Source organism: Papio anubis, chromosome 3 (assembly GCF_008728515.1).
Source record: "Papio anubis isolate 15944 chromosome 3, Panubis1.0, whole genome shotgun sequence".
In the NCBI taxonomy this organism is placed as follows: domain Eukaryota; kingdom Metazoa; phylum Chordata; class Mammalia; order Primates; family Cercopithecidae; genus Papio; species Papio anubis.
The window spans coordinates 83,139,119-83,163,802 of NC_044978.1; the positions used below are offsets into that span (position 1 = coordinate 83,139,119).

General features: G+C 36.0%; 1 protein-coding gene across 4 annotated transcripts in view; it reads right to left on the reverse strand.

Annotated features, from left to right (window-relative positions):
* Positions 1-24,684, reverse strand: part of NPNT (nephronectin) — a 76,566-nt gene that overhangs the window by 26,060 nt on the left and 25,822 nt on the right. For 2 of the 4 annotated variants that reach the window (XM_003899057.5, XM_009207315.3), the window contains 7 exons: positions 17,572-17,664; positions 12,237-12,326; positions 7,860-7,979; positions 6,416-6,535; positions 4,648-4,782; positions 4,220-4,342; positions 2,137-2,526 (listed from right to left, as the gene is read on the reverse strand). In XM_003899057.5, the coding sequence (XP_003899106.2) occupies positions 2,137-2,526; positions 4,220-4,342; positions 4,648-4,782; positions 6,416-6,535; positions 7,860-7,979; positions 12,237-12,326; positions 17,572-17,664 (1,071 nt within the window). The remainder of the gene's footprint in view (positions 1-2,136; positions 2,527-4,219; positions 4,343-4,647; positions 4,783-6,415; positions 6,536-7,859; positions 7,980-12,236; positions 12,327-17,571; positions 17,665-24,684) is intronic. The other 2 variants (XM_003899054.5, XM_003899056.5) reach the window with 1 other exon arrangement.

Genomic DNA, 24,684 nt, shown 5'->3' on the forward strand with positions numbered 1-24,684 from the left:
GAGTGGAATTTAATTTTTGGCAGGAGTTTCTAAAGGCAGCAATGCTATCTGTGGCATGCAACAGCCTTGGCATTTGATCAAGGCAATCCTTTCCCAGAGCATGTCTTTAAGATCACACTCTCTTATAATGAATGCTCCCAAACATCATTGGAACTCTGTATTTCCCCAATTTTATTGAACTAAATTTTATTGGTGAACTTCAGTGTCATTTTTATGTATTGGCATAGAGAGGAATACTGGAAATAAAGAGAAACATTTTAAAAAGAGAAAGCATTTTTTAAAATTCCCAGAAAGATGTATTCTTTCATCATAATGAAAAAAATATTTAGCAAATCATCTTACATTAAATAGCCAAAGTTCCCTGTTACCCTAAGGCAGCAAAATAATATAAATACCATAATTACTTAAGCACTCATAAATAAAAATCCCATTGTATGATCACAATGAGATGAGAATTTAAAAAGGAGAGTAATAGGGAGAAAAAGACAGTATCTGAGATGCAGAGAGGGGGCGAGGAGAAAATTACAAAAATACAAATTTCAGAAAATAGTTATGCACATATAAAATGTGGGAACTACCATCTAATTCCCCTAAAAATTATATTGATATAATTTTTAAGTCTAGTCTTATTAAGTCTAGCATGTGTAATATATTTTTACATATATTTTGGGAATTACCATCTAATTCCCCTGAAAATTATATTGATTATCCAAATACATCTGACACAACTATATCAGAATTAGAGAATTTCGATCTTTCTTTAAATGGACAATTACCCAGAGGAGAAAATTTAATTGAGAGTCACATACAAGCAAAATTCAGCTCTAATATCCCCTTTATTTAGTATTTATTTATTCATTTTCTTGAGACGGTGTCCCACTCTGTCACCCAGGCTGCAGTGCAGTGGCACAGTCACAGCTTACTGCAGCCTCAACCTCCCAGGCTTAAGCAATCAGTCCACCTCAGTCTCCCAAAGTGCTGGGATTATAGGTGTGAGCTGCCACACCAGCTTAATTTTTCCCTTTAAATAATAATAAATGTCAATATTTTATCACCTGATAAAAAGTTATAAAGGTATTAATATAAAAGGCACAAACTTTAGCTTCATCATGGAGGAATGAGAAAAGGAACAAAATAAACTGGTAATGTATAAAGGAGGAGACAGGTAGAGTGAATGCAAAGGTAACTAAGAATAAGCGAAGTGACACAGGACAAACAGATAAATATGAGGAACAGATGAAAGTTATAAAATGCAAATTTTGGTCTGGTAATAAATTAACCTTTTTCTCCTTCAAAACTTGCTTCTCTTCCTGAATCCTCTATTTCCATTGGTGGTGCTACCCTTTACCTAGTCACCTGCTAAGAATCTGGGAGTCTTTGATCTAATCCAACCCCAGTGTAGGTCTAACTACCAGTTTACAGCAATCCAAGGGGTAGCTGTCCAGCTTCTCTCATCTGTCCCTGACATGACCCTCCAATTTACTGGCAGTCTACTGCCTGTTACATTGCTTTCTACTTCTTTGCATTTGTTGGGCTGTCCCCGTTAAGTATAATATCTCCCTTTCCTCATCCACTTCACCCCATTTCACTCGGGAAGGCCTCCCTGAATATTGCCTACCCAAAGACTGATGAGGTATCCCTTCATTCTCCTCCCATAGTGTCCTACACAGATCTCTTTCACTAACATACTACCACTGGTATCTTCTGAGTAACCATCTTTCCCACATAAACCTAATGGCTAATACAAGGCCTCCTTGACACTCTAAAGACATTCAAAAATGTTCACTGACTGAATGAATGAAGGGTTAGATTAAAAGTAACACAGCATGGAATACAGTTAAGTTCCCCACCTCTGAGAGTTTTCAAGTAAATCCAACTATGTCAGAATTCCCATACTGGCTAAGAGCTGTCATCTACCATATGACTTTGTGATATTCTTTCCGTTGCTACATACATTTTTACTCGCCCAATTAGACTGACTCTTTATACAGCTCTTTATAATATTTGTCAATAGGGACATATGATTTTAAATAGCTAGTTCTTCTTACAAGTTTCATTCTTATTCAAGGCATGGCCTGTGGTTGAAAAGTCATTATAAATGAGCCTACCGAAAATGTGCTAACATATTAGACTTACTGAACACATCGCCTCTGGGTTTCTGAGGATCTATCTGTACCCTGTTGTCAACTGTAATCCCTCCTGGAGGTGTACTGGCAGCTGGTGCTATAGTTGTCAGTCTGGTGGTTGGCCTTTCTGGGGTTGTAGCTGGTAGAGGTGTTCTGAGCTCTGTTGGCAGGGGTGGTGGTGGTGTAGGAAGTGGTGTTGGCTTTGGTGTAGGTCTTGTTGTCGGCTTAGAAGTAGGCCTGTCGGTAATGATAGGAGGAATATATGCTGTCTTCGGAGGCCACCAAGTACTTCCAACATCAGGAATCCTATTATTATGTCCTCCGTCACCCTTTAAAATGGTACCATTTCCCTTTGGTACATGAATTGGACTCGAAGGTTCAATCATAACTTTTGGGATATCTGAAAGAGTCAAAGACTTAAATTGGTATGTAACCATTCCTCCCTAAAAAGTGAAGCATTATACTGACAGACACATAAAAACATCTCATGACAACTAGTATCATTTTTCAAATTTAGAATATTACCTACTGTAAGTCATACTATTTTCCAAATAACAAATATATGTGTGTGTGTATGTGTGTGTGTGTATATAAAACACATACATACGTATTCATATATATACATATATTCATCCTTTGCATGTATGTAACAAATATATTGGTGTGTTTCCATAAAGAATATGTATTATTTGCAACATAAAAACGTTTTAAATATTTGTGCAGTGGAAACAGACAACAACTAATGAGAATTTTTAAAATGCAGAGACATTCTAAGTTTTTTTAATATAAGAAATGCATAGTTATAATCTATGCTGTATCCCTACGCTACATGTATATTATAAAAGTGTGTTTAGAATTGTCTAAAGACAAATACTTTTCTTATCCACACTTTATGTAAATTCAATTCACATAAATACAGTTTGAGTAAATGTTCTACATATTGTTTTATGGTCGGTTTTTCTTCCCCTTTACTGATAGATACAACTGCTTTTAAAAAGACATTTTCAGAGGTTGCAAAGATCATCTGTGGCATCTTTTTCCTTGATAATCTTCACCAAAAAGAATCAATATTTAATCTGCCTGGAATGATATACTTCATTCCAGGATTCCTGGAATGATGACTCTTTAAAAACCCTTTAATCCCCAAGATTTTATGCACCATGGTTTTCAGTAAATATTTTACTCAGGAAATTTAAAAAATTATCTTCTGTCACATGAAATGTATGCTAAATTATGACTTTTGGGTTTTTTCATGTTTATCTACTACATAACCACTACTCCAAATAAAACTTTTAAAACATTTAAAAGCAAAACAGTTCTGAATGTAGAGGAAATAAATAAGGGAATGACTTTTTTTTTTTTTTTCTTTTGTGACAAGGTCTCGCTCGCTCTCTTGCCCAAGCTAGAGTGCAGTGGCATGGTCACAGCTCACTGGGCTCATGGCAGTCTTAAGATCCCAGGCTCAAGTGATCCTATTACCTCAGCCTCCTGAGTAGCTGGGACTACAGGTATGTGCACTGCACCTGGCTAATTTTTAATTTTTTTTTTTTTTTTTTGTAGAGACGGGTCTCATTATGTTGCCCAGGCTGGTCTCGAACTCCTAGTCTCAAACAATCCTGCCGCTATGGCCTCCAAAAGTGCTAGAATTACAGGCAGGAGCCACTGTGCCTGGCCAGAATGATTTTTTTAATAGTAGAGTTAGGAGGCATACAACAGAGGGAAAAATGTAGAATATATTCAGATTATCTCACCATCAAAATCTAATGCTAATGGCAAACATGTATTTCTGATTTTAACAAAAGCAAATTCTCAGGGAGGACTCTATAATTTCTTTTTAGCTAAAAAGAAAATATTGAGAGATTTCAGTGAAGAGATTCAAATACTCTTAAGATTATGGTGTATTACTGAGTCCTTAGTTTTTACAAGTACCTGAGCAAGTGATTTTATTGTTTGTGGAAATCAAAGACAAATATAACCAATTATGGCAATTATACTTCTTTGATAATCTTATTCCTTATCTTCCCTAGCAATGGCCTTTGTGTAATCCTGTATTTCCTGCTAGAATTTAAAGCTGAGAGACAAGTGCTACTCACACACACAAGTCAGTCCATCGCCCTGGTATCCTTCTTTACATTTGCACTTGTAGGACCCATGTATGTTATAACATCGAGCAAAGCTGCTGCACTGATACTGACCAAGTGAGCATTCATCTATGTCTGCATCAGAAAGTAGGAAAAGAAGAGGCTTATTTAGGAGATAAATATGACATGAAAAATATATACAGTTTCAAAAATGATTTTTTTTGGCAATGTGATGATCTACATAAAATTGGCAGATAAACAAAAGAAATAAAGTACATGTAGACTGGGAACTACCAGTGGTTGAATTGGATGTCTGTTGGTTTGTTCAACTTAATGCCAGTACTCTCCCCTGCCCCTGACATACCAGCCATCACCACAATTACAAGATCTTTCAGTGCTCTAGGAAGAAACAACACAAAACAATGGTTGGGTTTCATTACCATGACATTGGTATTTGCCTCCAATATACATGAGATCGAAGCCTTTATGACACTTGCAGATGTAGCTCCCAAAAGTGTTGACACATTGCCTAAACCTAGGGCAGGAGGCTCTTCCTGTAGCACATTCATCAACATCTAGAAACATAAGTCAATATCATTTTAGGAAGAGCAAGGGCATGTTAAGACAGAGTGGGTTTCAAAATAAATAACTGACTATAAACGGTTGCCTGGCATCTAGCAGCTCGTCATAAATGGTATCCAGCTGGTTGCCCCTATAGGCAACATAAATTCCACATATCCAAATTTCAACTCATCCTTCTAAGCCAAGTTATTATTTTCTTGCACCCTATATATTAGCACATACTGCACCTATATCTACCAAGTTGCTTAAACTAGAAACTTGAGTCATTCTTGAACTAGAAACAACCCTCTTTCCTTTAACTCCCAAATCATCAAGTCCAGTTAATTCTATCTCTAAAAAAATTATTTGATTCTGTCTACTTTTCTCTTAATCCACCATCACTACCCTATTTGAGGCCACCATCTCCTGGGTTAGACCGTTACAAAAGCCTCAAAACTGCTTCTTTTGCTGTTACTTAACCCCTCCAAAGCATTTCCAACCCAACTGTCAAAATGATTCCATTAAAACATACAATCAGATCATTACTATGCTCAAAACCTTTTAACTATTTCTACTTGCACTTTGAATTAAATCCACATTCCTCCCCCATGTCCTTGAAGGCCCTGCAACAAATCACCCTCACCTACTTCACCCATTATATCTAGAGCCACCACTCCTCATATTCACACCCTGTACTTGAGCTACATGGGCGTTCTTCTTTGAAAAACCTCACATAGGTCAACCTCTCTCTCACCGCAGTGCCCTGCAATCTCTTCAGCTGCTTGGCTGTTTCTTCACATGGCTAATGATACAGGTCTTACCTTAAGGCTAATAGAAACGTTCTGTTTTTCTCTCAATACCTCATGTTAACACTTGGCATTGTCTGTAATTTTATGAGGTATTTATTTCTCTTCTGTCTCCCCTGTTAGCATGTCAGCTTTGTGGGGATCAAAATCTTATCTGTTTAGTCCACTGCTACACATCCTAGCACTCAGCACAGTGTCTGGAGTATAGAAAGTACTCAGTAAATATCTCTAATCACCAAACACTTCCATTCATTCAAAGATTATTACATGCTAGGTATTGTGCTAAACTCTTTGCATCCACGATCTCATTCAATCTTCCTACCAGTTCTATGTGGTGTTATTTCCATTTTAAAGATAAGAAGACCCAAGCTCAAAGAAACAGAGTCTCTTGCCTAAGGTTACATATCTAGTATATGGAAGAGTCCAGACTCTCAATCCTACACTGTCTTCCTAATTCACCAGAAAAAAATCTGAGGCCAGAAGTACAACACATACAATCTAGCCCTGTCTACCTGTTCAGCTTCATCACTCATTGCTCACACTTGCCGCTTAAATTCTAGGAATACTGTTTCCCTAAATATTGTGCTTCTCTGAACTGCAGTGCCTTTGCACATAGGGTTCCTTCTGCCTGAGGCCTCCTCCTATTTCTCATTTTAAAAACAATAAGGCTCCCATTATCCATTCACAGAGATGTCCTCTTCTGAGACATCTGACATCTTCTGAAAGATAGCTAATTACCTGACATAAGTAATTGCCTTTTTTTCCCTACTCCCATCACCTTTCACTTCCTCCCTTTATCCTATAGAGGCTGCTGACAGAGATGCTTGACTTTACAACTCACCTACACAGGTCCTCCCATCAGGAGCCAGCTGCAGGCCAGGGGAGGGGCACTGGCACCGTATTTGTCCTTTAACAACATCACAGCCATACTGACAGTTTGCCATGGAGCAGGTCAGGGCACCTGGAAAGAGAGTGACTGGCTGACTCACACAGGTAGAAAACAAAATCTGTAAAGGAAGTAGCTGTATTTTTTCACTTGTCCTGAAATCAGTGACACTGAACAACAAGGAAGACAAAGAGGCCCTAACTATCAAACATCTAAAGAAAGTAAAGGAGGAAAGGAAAGAAAGCATTAAAAGACAAATATAAAACTATTGTGCATAGATTATCTGGAAATTTTTCCAGTGGCCAAGGAAAGTGAAGAATTGAGGTATTTCTCCAGAGTACTCAAGCTAAGTGCTATTCTTAACTAAACATCCAAGTAACTGTCTCAACTGCCCATGAAATTTCTCTAGGGGAACAGCAGATTTCCCACTGAGTTGCACAATGTTAAACATGTATTCACCTCATTCCAAAAAGTTTCATGCTACACTTACGCAATGTTAAATAAAATTAGCTAACTATTTTTATTTTATGCAACTCAGTTAAATGATAATTCAGTAAAAATAAAAATCAAGTCATTAATTGTTGGGTATCATATGAATACCTCAATTCAATGATCATCCTGTATAGAATTTTAGAGCATATTAGACATATTATGTATATTTCTTATTCAATGACATGGATTAATAGATAATTAAATTATGCTAATTGGGTACTTATGCTGGTGGTTCCACACAATAATATGTCTAGTTACAAAATTGTTTTCAAATCTAATGTATCCATCTTATACATCCAAATGGTAGAAAACACACATTTCTTCCTTATAAAGATATACATGAATTCTACTTTTCTGGTATCATATTCATTTATTTTTTATTTGAAATTGTTTTCTAGAAGTCTTAGACTATTATTAAAGTCTAAAATTCTATAAAAGCGTAAAGGCCTTTATAATGAAATACAAAAATTAAGTAAGAAAGTATTCATGAATGATTTAAAATCACAAAACAGACCTGATGGATTCTGTCTGGCAGTCCCTAAATAGTCAGTAGTGTTCTTTTTTTTTTCTTTTTCTTTTTTTAACCTGGAATCATTCTTCTATGCCCAGATAGAAGACAGGGGTAAACATGTTTAAAAAAAAAATTAGAAAACATACTTAGTTTTGTAATTCTTGATCTAAATACCATTTCCTAATCAATTTAATATTGGCACCCATGATAGAAGAATATTATACATCAAAAATGGTGCCACTAATTTTGATTTTCAGTTCCTCAGGCACATATATAAACACATGCACATATCTTGTTTAGCAGAACCCGGGAGGCCACTTTCACAAAAGCAAGCTCCCAGAGCACAACAGAAACAAGCCCAAAGCACTTTTAAAAGAGTTAAGATTCTTGACATACTTGAGCAGGAACCATCCGGCATGAGCATATATCCGTTGAGACAGTAGCACTTGTAGCTGCCATAAGTGTTCATGCACCTGTGCTTACAGGGCCGAGGCTTCAGGCCACACTCATTTAGATCTGAAAACAATGTGGGTCAAAGCAGAAAAATTACAAAACCTCAGCACTAATGTAAACCATTTAAAATTCTTTTCTATATTAAAAAATGAAAGAGAAAAATAGGTCAAGCTACAGTAACTTATCATTTACATAAGAGATAGAGAATGTTCATGCAATATTAATTTGAAGGTTGGTTACACTAGGGGCAACCAGGAGTCGCCATGACCTTTATGGATTTCTGTTTATAAAGGCCAGTTAGGAAAATTCTCAACAACAGGTGCCTACCTTATCATCCCTAGAAACAGCAGCATACTAACCTCCTCATGGGCAGAGGTGCTCTATCAGCTACCATGTTTGCCAACATTCTTACAATATCTGGGTTCTATTGCTAGATTTAATCCTGACAATGTAACCCTATTCGTTCAATGTCTTCCTTTCTCTGTTTAAAGAACATATTACATGAGAATATTTTACTTTACAGGAAGTATACAGATTTTAAAACATTTGACTGCTTTGACCTTCCCAAGGGAAGGCTACATAGGCTATATTTTCAGAGGATAAGAAAGAAATAAATTAAGAGTGATCATTATTGTAGTTTTTTTTGTTCAATCTGGTAGATTTTATATGATTTAAGATTGAAGAAGAAACTTCAGTTTCCTGCTTTAGTAATGCATTCAAGTCACAAAATGAACTTTAAAACACCCACCAGCATATTTTCATGTATTCCACAGTTAAGAAAGGCATATGGAAATACTAATGGACAAAATGTAATAGACTATCGTGTATTTTAGGTTTATTGGTTTAAGTATCAATATGAAATGAATTAATAAACTTCACATTATAAAAAGGTTTTAACCTAAATTAAACACTGCCTCAAGTGAACATAAAACTCATAATGACAAATAAACATTGAAATAGTAATGCCTAAAATATATGCTTCATTAAAAAGAAATGTGACCACATGTTTGTCTGGAACCACCAGCGTAAGTACCCAATTAGCATAATTTAATCATCTATTAACCCATGTCATTGAATAAGAAATATAATTTGTCTAGTTCCAAAATTGTTTTCAAATCTAATCTATTTCAATCTGATCTGCTCATTTATTTGAAATCTGTATATTTCACTTAACTAAATCACCAAGTTCCATTATGTTTTAAAACCATCAAATAATTATCACATCTAAAAAAATGTTCATATCTTACTGATTTTCCAAGTAGGTCTTTTTTCTGCCCTGAATGCAACTGTAAGCAGACCCCCAGCTGGGCAAATCCTGGAAAGGTTAAATAAACCAAAAACTTCTGTCATCTCCTATGCTTTCTTCAAATTTCTACTTTATTATCTCTTGACTAGTTAAGGGTTTTTAAAACAAAATCACATTCTAAAATATTTCAAAAAAAATTTCCTCATAGAAAGTGCCATGCAGATTACAGTATCAAAAATGTTTTCTCCCTCTGCTAATTGAAGCAAGAATCAAGGAAGAATGACTGAGAAAGAAATTTTCTACCCTTCCCATATTCTTTTACTTTATATTTCAGTATTTACTAAAAATGAGAGGGAACCTTTTCTCATCTTTTAAGAGGAATTAATGACTATTCCTAATATGTTCCTGCAGAGTCACACCTGTCTTTGATAAATCTTTTTGATGTTATAGTAAATAGCATTAAAAACCAAATATGGCATTAGAGAAAGGCTTTGTGTTTCAAATATTTTTTCTGCACTAAACAAAAATAGAACAAAACCACAAAATAACACAGTAAAATCAAAACCTATATCTCAAGAAAAGGATATTGATGGATTTTTGTTTATGTGTCAGTTAAGAATCCCTATGTTTATTTTCAGAGCATGACAGAAACTGTTGTGAGTTCCTGATGGGAATGGATTAGGTGTTTACAGTTCTAGGCAGCTCATAAACAAGGAATATTTACGCTGATGGAAATTTCTTCAGACACTATGTCGGTGAACTAAACCTGAAGCCCAGTTGGGGCAGCTCTTCTACAATTTGGCTCCAGTCTGGGCCAATAAAGGGCCCCTTAGGATTGCTATGGTAGTATTCATAATCTGGACTGGAGCTGCTGGTGGTTTTAGAGAATGGCTTCAACCCAACTTTATCCTTCTGTTCCCATAGCAAAAGCACTTTGGGGTTAAGAATCATGAAACTGAAAGGGAAGAAAAGCCAATATGCTGTCATGAGTCTAAAAAAATCTGGACTGTATGAAATAATACGAGAAAGGAAGAATACATGTAACATTCAATGGGTAAATGTGGACATATACTGGCTATTTTACCTGTTACTAATGGGTATATGAGTATCCAAAACATGGAAAGCAATTGAGAAAGCTGTACTCCACCAGCTGTTGATGGTCTGGATGACATGCCCTGACAGCTGACTGTTGTTAATATCCCTAGTGACTGCCATCATTGCCCCATCTGCCACAGGCAGGTGTCTCCTAAAACTTCACAATGACCCTTATGAAAAACACTTCAGATACTGTAAGATTCCACAGTCATCCATGTTTATCAAAATTTGCCAAATATCAGACTTTTCCTAAAGTACAGAGCTTCAAAAGATTAAATGTATCTGGTGTCCTGGTAAGAAGCCTTTTTGTCCTCAGTTTTCTTAAGAGTTTCTTGTCTTCAATTATGTTACCTTCTTTTCTCATTGAACTAGTGTCATATTGAGTAAGTTAATATGTGTTGCTTTCTATAAATGCTGTATTCATTATCACAATCTATTGGATATTCTTCAATTAAGCAAGAAATTAAAAAATACATTACTTCCAAATTATAGTAACTACTCCTACAATAATAAGCAGAACAAAATGAAGTCATTGATCATACTGTCTCAAATAAATCTTAAAAGTTGATAAGAGAACCTAGAAATAAAACTTTGGTGTTCTTATTGTAAATTTACTTATGTTCCTTTTTCTCTGGAGGTTTATAATACATATAAGGAAAATCTATCAAATAGGAAAATTAAAAAATGTAATGAATTCTTTCATGTGCTTATCTTATACTAAAGGATAGAACTTTACAATAAGCCACTTACATTCATAATGCTTCAATTATTATGTATACAAGTCTTAAAGTGCATCTATTATTGTCAGGAATACATTTCAGTAGGTTGGTGCATTCAGGAGTTTGGATGGGAGAAGGAGAGGGAGAAGGGAACTGGTCCAGAATGGAAATGCAAGCTGCATAGCATTATTATTAAACTTCAGGAAAAAAATCAGAAATTTTATTAGCATGCAGACACTGAAAAGTAGCTTGAAAAATTTGGAAGAGATCATTGAGTAAGATAACTAGCTCAATGGATTTTTTTTTTTTTACATAAACTTTCATTTAACACATTTGGACTGTCTCTCCGCTTTGGTGCTAAAATCAGGCAGTCATAGGCAAACATGTCAATATGTCAACTACCATAACTTTATTTTTTAAATTATTAGGGACTGAAATTAATTCTTTTGCCCTAATTCCTTGTGCAGAAAATATACAAAAGCATCAAATTTCCTCTCAGCAGAGACAATGATTAATAATTTCAACTATTTTAATTCAGTTATTCTAAGTTCTTAAACCTATGAATGGGTTACAGATAAAATATCCTAGAAGAGGAACTGTAAAATTATGCTACACATTATTTTCCTACAAAGCTTTCCAGCATGATGAAGACATTAATATTTTCGGTGTTTCTATTCTTACGCCAACCCCACAGGCGAATAGGGCAGGAATTACTCTCTCCCTGTTACTGATTGGTTAATGACTTGCTTATAATCAAATAGCAACTAAATGCCATCTTGGAATCAGAACTTAGGCTATCTGATGTTACACAATGTATACCAAAAGAAGGTCACTAATGTATACTTTGATTTTCAGGTAACCTAAAACTCTATACCTCGAGAGTGGGGAAGAGGACTTGATTTCCAAAATCTACTTGGCAAAGGGCATCAAATCCCCAATTTCAGTTGCGTTGGAACTCCTCAGTTTGCCTACATATGAAAAAAGTTGTTTTGCTATCTGATTTTTAGAAAATATTTCAAAATTCAGAAAAGAAAAAGAAAAGCAATGATACTCGATGCATTAAAAGGACAGTAGAGCTCCATACTTTTCAGAGCACAGAGAATCAGCACCAGGTGGCAATTCCTGCTGCTTGCTGTACATGCTCAGGGCTGAAGGCTGGACACTCCTGCGCTAGTCTTCAGAACATTTGCAAGAAGTGACATAACTGCAGGAAGCCATGCAGGTGGGAAAAGCAGACCACCTGGGACAATACACGCTCACCCCTTGAAGGCAAACTTGTGGCTTGGTGATCCAGGGGTTGGAAAAGAGGCTGTTCACTGCCTTGGTCAAGAGGAGTTGGGATGTGCTCGTCTTCATACCAGGAAGAAGGTAATAAGAGTCAACTTTGAACTGATGTCAATTTTAGCCCTAAAAATCTTTACAAGTATATATTAAACAATTACATACAGTTGGTAGAGTTTAAAAATAATGCATTAGATACTTTATAAACAATAGTTTATTTTATGGTTCTTCTGGTTTCTCTTCTCCTTTAATTTTCTTAAAAATGTATCACTGTCATCTTGTTTTCCAAGGACAACACACACATTATAAATGAGCAATCCATTGTCATACAATTTTTTTAAAAACTCCAAACAAGAGATCATCATTTTAAAAAGTATTATTTAGTCATAAACAGAAGGAAGAAAACAAAAAACAAATTATAAAAATATTGCTTATAATCCACCTGCTCTATTTAAGGACACTGAAGTCTTAAACGACCAACTTAAGATTTGTTTCCCTACATTATCACGTTGTACAATAGTAGTTTAAAATACTACAAAGTTATGAACAAATGTATGAATTGCATAAAGATTTTATTTACATAACAGCATAATAGATCGTCAATATTATCATTTAAACGTAAGAAAGTATGTTTCTAGAACATACATAAGAAGCTTTATGCAAAAAAAAAAAAAAAAAAAAAAAAAAGGTTAACTGTTGCCATTATTCGTTTACCAAAATATAAGATGGTTGAAACTCAAAGTAGAGAGTTGAGACTTGACAATCACGTTCTGTTTCAACACCATTACGTTATTAACAGCCAGTTAAATGGCCAGATCAAATGAACATTGGTTTTGGGAGTTGAAACCATACATCTTCTTTTTTTTTTTTTTTTGAGACGGATTCTCACTCTGTCGCCCAGGCTGGAGTGCAGTGGAGTGCAGTGGCACGATCTCGGCTCACTGCAAGCTCCGCCTCCCAGGTTCACGCTATTCTCCTGACTCAGCCTCCGGAGTAGCTGGAACTACAGGCGCCCGCCACCACGCCCGGCTTTTTTTTTTTTTTTTTTTTGTATTTTTAGTAGAGACGGGGCTTCACTGTGTTAGCCAGGATGGTCTCGTCCTGACCTCGTGATCCGCCTGCCTCGGCCTCCCAAAGTGCTGGCATTACAGGCGTGAGCCACCGTGCCTGGCAGGAACCATACATCTTTCAAAAACTAAGGCTGTAGGTATCCACCTTAATATTAGGGTTAAAGCTCTTAGATTTTTGTGCTTAGCAAAGCAATCAACTTTCAGATGTAACTAGTCCACAAAATAAGTATCTGGTTCTGACCTACAAGACTCCAATTCTTTCCTTATGATAAAGAATTCAACATATGAAATATAAACCATACTAAAACATTAGGAATTGACATTTGTAAATATTTTCTTCTGAAATTATTACAAAGTACACTGTAAATTCCTAAGAATGTCTTTCATTTCTGAGAATATGCAATGATATATTTACATACTAAAAATCACTCCCCAATGGAAAAGTTATAAAAAGATTATTTCCTATAATAATATTTTTTTTTTTTTCTGGCTGGGGGAAAAAGAGGTTTGTATGGGTACAGAAACTCAAGGAGGAGGGAAATATGCATAAATAAAAGTGAAAGTAAAGGAAGCAAATGATCGAAGAGAATCTTGCCAGAATTCGGGTTAGAACTTCATCTGCTTTGAAAGGTAACATGTGCCTTATAGAATATGTTAATGATCAGTCCAAGCCTGTAATTTCATAACAGTTCTAGGTGTAACAAATCCAGAAAATGACTTAGTGGGGAAGAGCAAGCCACCAAAAGCAGATCACATTAAGCCAGTGGCAAGGCTGCTAAATTAAACCAGTTCCAAAGTGCAGCTTTCCCTGGTATTCTGGCTGTTTCCCAGGCAGCTCTAAAGGCACTGGTTAAGCACTTGTTTATTCAAGCTGTTTATGCCATGATGCAAGTTTCCAGGGGGTTATTTCTTAAAGCACATAACTTGCTACAAAATTCTCAGTGAAAACTTGTCATATACCTAAAGCTGCTTTTAATCAAAAGCTAATTTCCAGTTCTGTAAAGTTATTTTAAATTTACTTCTTTTTGACATTTCTCTCCTCGAGAAAAACGGAGCCTCTTTGATTTCCCTTATCTGTGAAGCGTATTTTCTACTTTATTAAAATGTGTGGGCCTGAATGAAAACAGTCTAAGTTAATCTGCTATGTAGGCACTATCAACCATTTTCTCTAACAACTTTTATGGGAGTCTCTAGGCAGCTCTCACACTCAACCAGGCCACACATGGCAGCTTCCCTTATCCTGACAGGGCCCTCAGTCTATGGATGCAGAGACTCTCTAAGGTGCTGTACCAAGAACCTGTGGAACTCTTTCCAGTTTCCACGGTGTTCAGGACTAAGAACCATTAGATGAAACTGTCATTCATTTAACATATTTAGTGTGCATTTACCATGTGCAAGTCACTTTAATAATAGTTTTCAGGAACCTAGAAATCAGAGAGACAACAAAAAGGGTTTCTACTCTCAAGGAGCATAAACCTAGCCATCAGGAACCTGTCACACTGCTTTTTTTGTGAGGAGGGCAAAATAAGAGATGATTACAACACCTAAGTTTATTTTAAGCTATAGTTTTATTTTTAAAACTGGACTTGAAATTACATTTTCAGTGCCAGCACTATTTTTGCAGGTGTAAAATCCCATTTTGCTACTAATCAAATCCTCTTCTCTTTAAGGAATATGGTTTTGGAGAACAAGATTTTAACTTGATATATTTGATTTTTTCTTTAGAGAAATAGGTATGTGTTACAGAAAAAAAAGTACATGTTAAACTGGTTTTCTGAAAATGAGAGCTATCCAGTAATGAACCCTTGTTTCAGTAATAGTTTTAGCATGTCTTTGAAGCATGTTAAAGTTGATGCACCTCCTGCAAAGAAATTTACATGAATTTCTCTGCAATCTCAAAAGTGACTTCTTTTAATCGTCTTCTTTATATTTTATATCCTCACGTTTGGACAACAACGTTTTACAGTGCTGACATTAATGAAACATCTGAGGGCTTATGTTCACCACTTTAAAAAAAAAGAAGTATACTGAGATTCTAAGATGAACATTGGCATTCAATAACCAGAACCTAACACACTGCTACCTGTAAACTTACGCTGGGGAAGAAAAATCAAGTGGATTTTTTAAAAGAGCAAACTGAGATAATAAGAGCACCACTTATTTAAAAAGATTATGCAGGTATGTTTGGTAAATTTCAAGTTAAAAAGAGTATTATAAGAGAGAAAACAAGCATTGGGAAAATCAGCTCTAAATCAAATAGCAGATAATACAAGAACACATGTTAGAATAGCAACTTCTACCATTGGGACATATCATTTCTGCTAGTGTGGATTTCATCTGATGGTTCATGAATAATTCCATCTGATGGTTCATGAACCACCATTTTGAGTATGTTTTCAAAAATCAACGTTCTGGATGATTGCAAAAACTGTGTCTTAACACAGGAACAGAAAACCAAACACAACATGTTCTCACTCATAAGTGAGAGTTGAACAATGAGAACACATGGACACAGGGAGGGGAACTTCACAACTGTCTGTCAGGGCAGGGGGCAAAGGGAGGGACAGCATTAGGACAAATAAATGCATACAGGGCTCAAAACCTAGATGACAGGTTGATAGGTGCAGCAAATCACCATGGCACATGTATTCCTTTGTAACAAAGTTGCATGTTCTCCACATGTATCCCAGAACTTAAAGTAAAATTTAAAAAATAAAAGTAAATAGTGAAAAAAAACTGTGTCTATAAATCACTAGTTTACATGACATACCTCAAGGAATATCTTGAAATAAGTATCAGACACTGAAGAACAGTAGTATTTCAGCAATATCATTTCTGTATCAGATGAGGTCAAGTAAGTATGTAAGGGATAGTTAGACACCATATCATTATTTCACCTGACATTTAAGATGATAGGGTGTATAATTTAAGAAATAAGTAAAAATTGACTCATCTTTTTTATTTTTGACTCTTATCTGTTTAGTGAAATCTAACCCTAATCTTTATTTCTAGTTTAATTCCTAATAATGAAATTTTTCTTTCCATTCTTTTTTTTTTTGAGACAGAGTTTCGCTCTTGTTGCCCAGGCTGGAGTGCAATGGCACAATCTCAGTTCACCGCAACCACCGCCCCCCGGGTTCAAGTGATTCTCCTGCCTCAGCTTCTTGAGCAGCTGAAATTACAAGCGTGTGCCACCACACACAGCTAATTTTGTATTTTTAGTACAGACAGGGTTTCTCCATGTTGGTCAGGCTGGTCTTGAACTCACAACCTCAGGTGATCTGCCTGCCTCGGCCTCCCAAAGTTCAGGGATTACAGGCGTGAGCCACCACGCCCGGCCAATAATGGAAATTTTTTACTGAATTTAATTAACAAGACAAGCCTTGTCTGACTTGTTAGCATGAGTTCAAGGATCACATTTCCAAATATATTTTTTCATCCAAAACTAAGATAGTAGAAAAAATATGGATTATATAGGCCATAGTTCTAAGTTGACATGCTAGCTCTTTTACTAACTCTGTGAACCTGAGCAAGACACTTAATATTTCTACCCTTCAGTCTCTCCAAATAAAAAATGGATTAACAATTAATAGATTATACCTTAATTATAATAAATAATGCTCTACTTCCTAATGTTGTTGTAACGATAAAAATGGATAATACATATAAAATACCTGCGGCACTATGAGTGTTGAATAAATATTTGCTTTTATAAACAACTGATGCTGAGTTTTAAAAAAAGTGCTTGCTAAATTAATCATTTTTATTTATCATGGAAACATTCCAAAGTGGTCAGTAGTTGAAGGGAGATTTAATCACAGAATCAAAGGGCTCAGAGTTAGGAGGAAACTCCAAATTTCAAATCAAACCCCCTACCTGACTTTGGCATTAAAGGGAAGCAGTACCTGGGGTCTGAGGTGGTTAATTATTTGGCCAAGGATTTCCAACTAGTTAGTGGAAGAACAAGGAGTACCAGAAGGCTTCTAAATTACTGATGCAGTGATTCTTTTCTTCAAAATACATTTGAATTAGTATCAGAGAATAAGAGGATACAATTTAATTGTCCTTTGATAAAAAAAATTTTACAACATTTATCATTAACACATTTTTATTTATCAGCAAAATGGCAGCTCACATTTTTGTGGAAAAATAGCTAGGGAAAGTAGTTTGAGATAAGAATATTTTTAATTTGGGAGTAATAGAGGTGTCTTTGATTGTGTATTTATGTCAGACTGTTTTCCTACCTTGATTGCAGGTTTTTCCAGCATATCCAGGATGACACTTGCACTTGTTTGGCCCAATACAGTCACCATGTTTGCATCGTGGTTGGCACACAGCTGTGAAAAGAAGATGGCATGCGTTATTTCTAGGTCAGCGAAACACCAATCATATAGCACTAATGTCGTGTATTAGTTTAATAATAAAAGAAAAAAAAGAGAATTTACAACAAAGTAGCCAAAATATACAAAATCAGTTTCCTATAAACATTCTGTAAGCTACACACACACTCGTGTTATGTGTGTATATGTGTGGATGTGTGTATCAGTTGAGGCTGAATTTTAAATTCAAGGACAATACTCAAATAGTCAAATAAAAGAAAAACTAGGTAAAACTATGCATAAGCATAACTGATATTTGTTCATAGTTACAACTTTACAATGTCCTGCACCCACAATTTCAAACTCAATCTCTCAAATATACTTCAAATAGCAGTTCTTAGTCCACAAGTACTAAGTATGTATGAAATACAGATAAATTTCTAACTAAACATAAAATATTTATTTTACTAGAAATAGTATTCCTAAGTATGAAATGATTCAAAATGAAACAAAAACTAAAACAACATTGTTTTGGGACTTCAATTCAAGGATATTTCTGTATCTTGATCTTTCTTAATCCTAACATTCATTACAACTGCTTTTCAATCTATAATGGCCTTTCTATGCCCTAACATAGCAAATAGGATGTTCTCAGTTTGACATTTACTCTTTTCCAACAACTGAGTTCCACTTTCTCAAGACTTGAAAATACTGTAAACCATCACTCAAATATTTTCACTGCTTAATTGGAATTTGTTCTGCTTATTCTCTATCAATAATTCTCAGCTGGGGGGTACTTTTTACCCCTGTGGAAATTTGGAAATGTCTGGAGACATTTTTGGTTCTCACACTAGGGAGAGGATACTACTGGTATCTAGTGGATAGGCGCCAAGGATGCTGCTAAACATCCTAAAATGTTCAGACAACCTGCCACAACAACAAATTATCCAGCCCAAAATGTCATCGTGCCAGACTCGGAAACCCTGTTCCGTACCAAATATGTGCATGTCCCTATGCCAGACACTATAATAGATGAAAAATAATTGTACAGCATGGGACTGGTCTCAAGGAGTCTACAATCTAGATAAAAAGATGAAACCACGTTTCTTATTCAAAACAATATTTATTCATCAGCAATATGAAATCTGTGAAGAAATCATCTCACAAGCAAATCCATATACATTCGTGCAGAAAGCCTCATAGAGGAGGCTTGAGTAGACAGAGAAGGGAGCAGACTACCCAAGAAGAAGAATATTTCACAGCCAAGTAAGCCGCTGTTTAGTTAGGAGACACACAGGGGGCTCATTAAGCTAAAGACATGGGTAAATGGTGGAGGAAGAGTGAGAAACAAGCAGGTGTGTGGTATCAGGTGATTATGTTCCCTACATTTCAGAATGAGAAACATGCACTTTATCTCTAGGAAATGGGAAGTTTCCATACATTTATCATCATCAGGAGAACTGCCTGATAAAAATCAAAGCTCTGGGAATCTTATCAAAGCATTGGTGATGATATGTAGGATGGACTGGAGAGAGTTTAGAGGCAGAGAGGACAGTTGCAAGGCCAGTGAAATAGTTTAGGTCTGACATGAAGAAGGTATGATTTGTGTTGGTGACAGGAAGAAATGAGCTTCAATAATCATTGAGTGAAAAGCAGATAGTCCTCGAAGACCAAGGGCAATGGACTCAACAATGACCCCGAATTTTGAAGCCCCTGACACCTGTTCCTACCCATTTTAACCCATGCTGTTCTCCATTCTGGGATATGCTCCCAGTTTCCTCTCTGATAATTATCAAACATTGTTTCCTTTAAGACTCTATACTGCTGCGAAACTGACGTGCATGTTATTTTTGTTTTCTACATTTCCTTGCCCAACTCTCACTGACCCTTCCCTCACCTTCCATTCCACAGGGCTTCTTTGCTAATTTTAGTTTCAGGTCTTCCTTGCCTGTTTGTCATCCCAACTGGACCCTGTACCACCACAAATCCTTAGACAGTGCTGTGTAGGAGGTATTTAATATAAAAGACTGCAGAAAGAAAAGACGAGGAGCGTGTAAACGATAGGGAAATGCCCTTGGAAAATTCTTAAAATCTGATTTTAAACATGGCATTAAATTCAAAGGGAAACAATTGTGTTCATATCTGTGAAATGAAATAAACTGTCCGGGAGGGCCTTTCTAATATTACTCTTTAGCCAACTGTACACTTGGCGGATGGTTCATGTGCAGTTTAAAATAAGTCCCAGAAGTAAGCCACTCTATGTAATTTCTAGGCTCTATCACCAAGAAATATCAGCTTAAAAAATTATTTTTAATCTAAAAAGATGATGTTCCATAAATCTACACATATATGTATATTCATGCAACCTGAATAACCATGTATCACTGAGGCACACAGAATGCCATATTGAAAAAAATGTAAATGTCTCAAAATCGTTAAGTGCAAGTCCAGGAAATAACCCCTTAAAATAATTGGAATTTGGAAAACTCTCTCAAAGCATGAAAAAGTAGTTTTAAAAATACCACTTAAAAATACAAAAAAATTTATTTAGTACACTTTATAAAACAATTAAACTTGAGGCCCCCAGGCTGTAGCCTTTGGACCCCCGACCAGCTTGATAACCATCAATTTATAGTACTTTCAGGTGCTTTATAGGAACAAAGTTTTTATTGTTTCCTCTCCCCTTTTTGTTATTTGTTCTCAAGCAGAGTGCCCTAATCTTGGGCACATCAAATGCACACATTCCAACAGGCCAAGACTGTTAATGTTTCTTCCATGTTTAGGGAGTCCTATTTCAAAACAAACTGTTGTTTGCAGTTCCATCTGATAGGCTATTCAGTGAAGTAACCAAGAACCCTTAGATTAGCCAATGGCTATTAAATGCGGTAGGATACTTCTAAAGTTGATATAGTCAATTTCTTTATTCTTAGAAAAAGAAAACCCTTTGGAAACTGTTGCACAAAAAGATTTTCTCCTTTATAGCACAAAGTTATCTTGCTGGCATTAGGTCTGGAATGGAATTCAATAAATATATATCAATCATTTGTTATATATAATGTATTATAGTAGGCAAGTGTGGTGGGGGATTAGAGAGTCACAGAGGGTATGAAAAATTAGCTGTAGAACTAAACTATCTCAGCTAAACCACAACAAGGGCTTTGACAGAGAGGTGAAAGAACCAAGGAGGGTGTGTAATAACTACAACGGCAGGTCGGTGTGTTAGAGGCAGTGCGTTAGAGGTAAGAGCAGTGGAATAGGAGACAAAAGACTTTCAGAATATAAGCAAAGTGGGGGGGGGCAGTAAAGGGGACTGCTTCTTAGTGAGTGCAAAGTGTTCTCGTGGGGCTACAGTGTAAAGTGCTTAAAACAGCAGATGAGATCAAAAGAAAGGCCGAGACAGATCATAAAAGGCCAGCTGCATTCTTACCAATATCTCTTTCCCTTCTGCTTTAATATAGAATGGCTTTTTTTTTTTTTTGAGTGGGGGATGTGTTAGTAATGGAAAACTATATTCTCTATTCTCCTTGGCAGATATGGACAGCCACATGACTAAATTCTGGCTAAATGGGATGAAAGCAGAAGTGATGGGGTGGGGCTTTGGAATGCTGTGTAAAAGGAGGGCTGAAAAACATGGCTTGTTCTGTGCTCTCGCCTAGAATGTGCATGTCATGACTGAACCACAGTGGCCTCTTTATGACCATGAGATGATCTTGAGAATGGAAAGAGGGTAGAGCAAGAAGTCATAATATTAACCCTAAATCACCATCCTAGCAATTTAGGGCACTGTTCTTTGTGTCACATTACTCGTAGCTAAATACAATTCCTGACTTTCCTTGATCACTAGGCTGTGGAATCTGGACTTCGTCTGTGTTTATTATCAAGCCAGCAAAGGCTTCCTTTTGATACAAATTTAGGATAGAAGTGTTATGAGTAGATCCTAGTACAGAAATAAAACTTGTCAAATGTATTGTATACCTACAATACCATATACTCAGGGGAATGTAAAAAAAGAAACTTTATTTCTACATCTAAGTAAATAGTAAGTAAATTTCTACATCTAGATTAGAAAGTGCATAACCATTTCAAAACTAGAGAAAAGTAATTCCCAACCTCTGTATAAACTGGCCCACCTTCCAATAACACACTCCACTGTAATGTGAGCTCTCAGGGGTCAGCAAAAACCAATCTTTGCAGCAAACTGCATTACTCTGTGAATAGCAGGTCATCCTTTCCTTCTCAAAAAAATAAAAAAGGATAAATGATCCATTTTCAGTGGTCTTCAAAAGTATTAAAAATAGAGTATATTCTTGCTTGGAGTAAACAACGTGCCTGCTGGTGCTACTGGCTATCAGAAAAGGCAGCATTGCTTCTCTGACCTTCGTGTGGATCAGGAACAAGAAGTTTGAGCCATATTTGATGGTCTGCTATCACTAGCATCCAAATAGGGTTTAGCAACTTAATAAGGCTTAAATAAAGTCCAGGTAAAAATAACAGATAATCAACGAATGACAGACATTTTCCCCCAAAATCAGTTGCCAGAATTAAGTCCAAATGGGCAATCACACTCAAAATTTGCTCTCTTAACATTCCTGTAGCATAATCTCCAAAGTGCCCTGAAAATAACCTCTAAGTGATTGTTTTAACTAGAAAAAGAAACAAGTTTCAACTGGCAAAACAAACGTAACTATTTAACATCATATGTCCAAGCCTCTTCTGTTTGATCGCAATCTAAAATTTTAGTCTTAAAAATCCATCCTAGGAGTTCGTGACCAGCCTAGCCAACATGGTGAAACCCTATCTCTACCAAAAAACTAGCCGGGTGTGGTGGTACGCGCCTGTAATCCCAGCTACTCAGGAGGCTGAGGCAGGAGAATAATTTGAACCTGGGAGGTAGAGGTTGTAGTGAGCCGAGACTGTGCCACTGCACTCCAGCTTGGGCAACAGAGTGAGACTTGGTCTCAAAAATAAAAAATAAAAATAAAAAAAAATCCATCCTAACTGATGTAACTGGGTCTCTGAGAGTTGGACAATAGTTTCTAACTCTAACATAAGCAGTGAATTATCAAGTAAGTTATGAGAAAATTAAACTCCCACAACAATCCTATAATGTTTCTTATGTAAGGTAATCGTGCCGGGAGTAAAGTGCCAACATTTGAAAACTAAGGATATGTTGAGATGCCCAAGGAGATGGGGGCTCTGAAAAGTAACAAGGGAAAAGCCAATCCAATCTCAGTGGTAGTTAGTAGCTTGAGAAGGATTTTCTCAATATAAATAAGATTACCTTTAGAATTCCAAGAATCATTTGTAATTTTTTCAATCTACATCATGTTATTATGCAGACATGGCACCACTAAAAGCAGAACGAAAAACCTTGTCCTCCAGGTTATGTTCACAGAAAAAAAGGGGGCAGAGAAACATGCAAGGGCAGGGCAGAAGAATAAATAGATATGAAACTGGAAGACTTCACAAAGCTGTTATTACACCCAACAAGCTTCACAGAATTCAGATATGGACAAATTCATTTGAGGAGAACAAGAAAATATGATAAGGAATGACTTTTTCAAATGGTAATTGGCCTTGGAAGAGTGAAGTTGCTGAAAGCAATATGAAACAACTCACTACTATATTAATAGGACCTGGGTGGAATGGAGGGAAATTTTACAGTGGTCCACTGAAAAGTGCCCTGAGCCATCGCATAACATGTACAGAACAAAACTTAGATGAAAGAATCCTACTGTCCAAGATCCCCAGGGGAAAACATCTTTCCAGCTTTCCTAATACCCTGTACTATAGTGTCAATTATCTGATGGTCAAATCTAAATTCCTGCTGCAGTAAAAGCTGAATAACAATGCCTCTGATTGTTATCACTATAAGACATAGTAAATGCCCTCATGAATACAGAACTGTAAACCATTTTATATGACTGACTGAATTTATCCTCATGATATCCATATAAGGCAGGAGAGAGGAACACTATCTTCATTTTACAAGTAAACAAGTAAAAATGCAAAAGATTAAGTGACTTGACCAATTTCAGGAAAAAATGTCTTATCCCAGTTCCCTGCTCAATCCACTACGTCTTCTGGTGGTCAGAAAAAGACCAGAAAGTCCAGAATTTTGAGTGCATTTAATTATAACAAAATACTAAGCAGGAAAGGATGAGAGGGGTAGATAATGTTAATAATGATTAAAAACATAAAAGTAGTAACATTCACATAACTTAAATACTTCTTAAAAGGAGGGAAAAGTTGCAGTTAAGACCACAATCTATAACTTAAGAAAACTAAAGTAACTCTGCCAGAATATTTGAAAAGAAAATAATTTTATTACCCTGTTGCTTGTTTTATGTAGATGCTGGATTCTGAACCATTGAGGCAGCATATTATTGTTATCTCTGTTGAAGTATTGCTATAATTTTTGTTGCTGTTTGCTCTGGGCTTCACATTTTATTTAACATCATTGCAATTAAGAACTTAACCACAAACCATAGTCAAATATCAATGTCAATTACTCAATGATAATTCAGAACATAAAGTTAAATGAAGTGTCCAGTCTTTATAATGTTGTCTCCCAAGAGCTGTCAATAACTCATTTTATTTTTGTGTCTGGGAACATCCAATTCAGACACATTTATCAAGTATCTATTTGATCTCTCACTATGTAAATTCCTGAAGTGTCTCCCCCAAAATAAGTGGCAGCATCTGCATATGTGCATCTCAAGCTAAGTTTTATTTGTCATAATTAAGCACTTTCCCTTTTCACTTAAAGAAATTCTCTGAGCACTATTGTTGTTTTCAGTTTACTAGAAATTTTAACTTTCTCTTTCTGTTTTCATTGTGCTAGAGTAGAATTTAGATTAACGCCAAATAAGACTTTAAGAACACATAAGAAAGTGTTACTATTTATTTGGAATTTTTTTTTTTTTTTTTTTTTTTTTAGTAGAGTAACAGTAGCAATGCCCACAGCTAGCACCTGGATCTTTGCTTCTAAATATTGCATTCCCTAATAATGAGGAATGAGGGCTAGGGGAGGGAGGC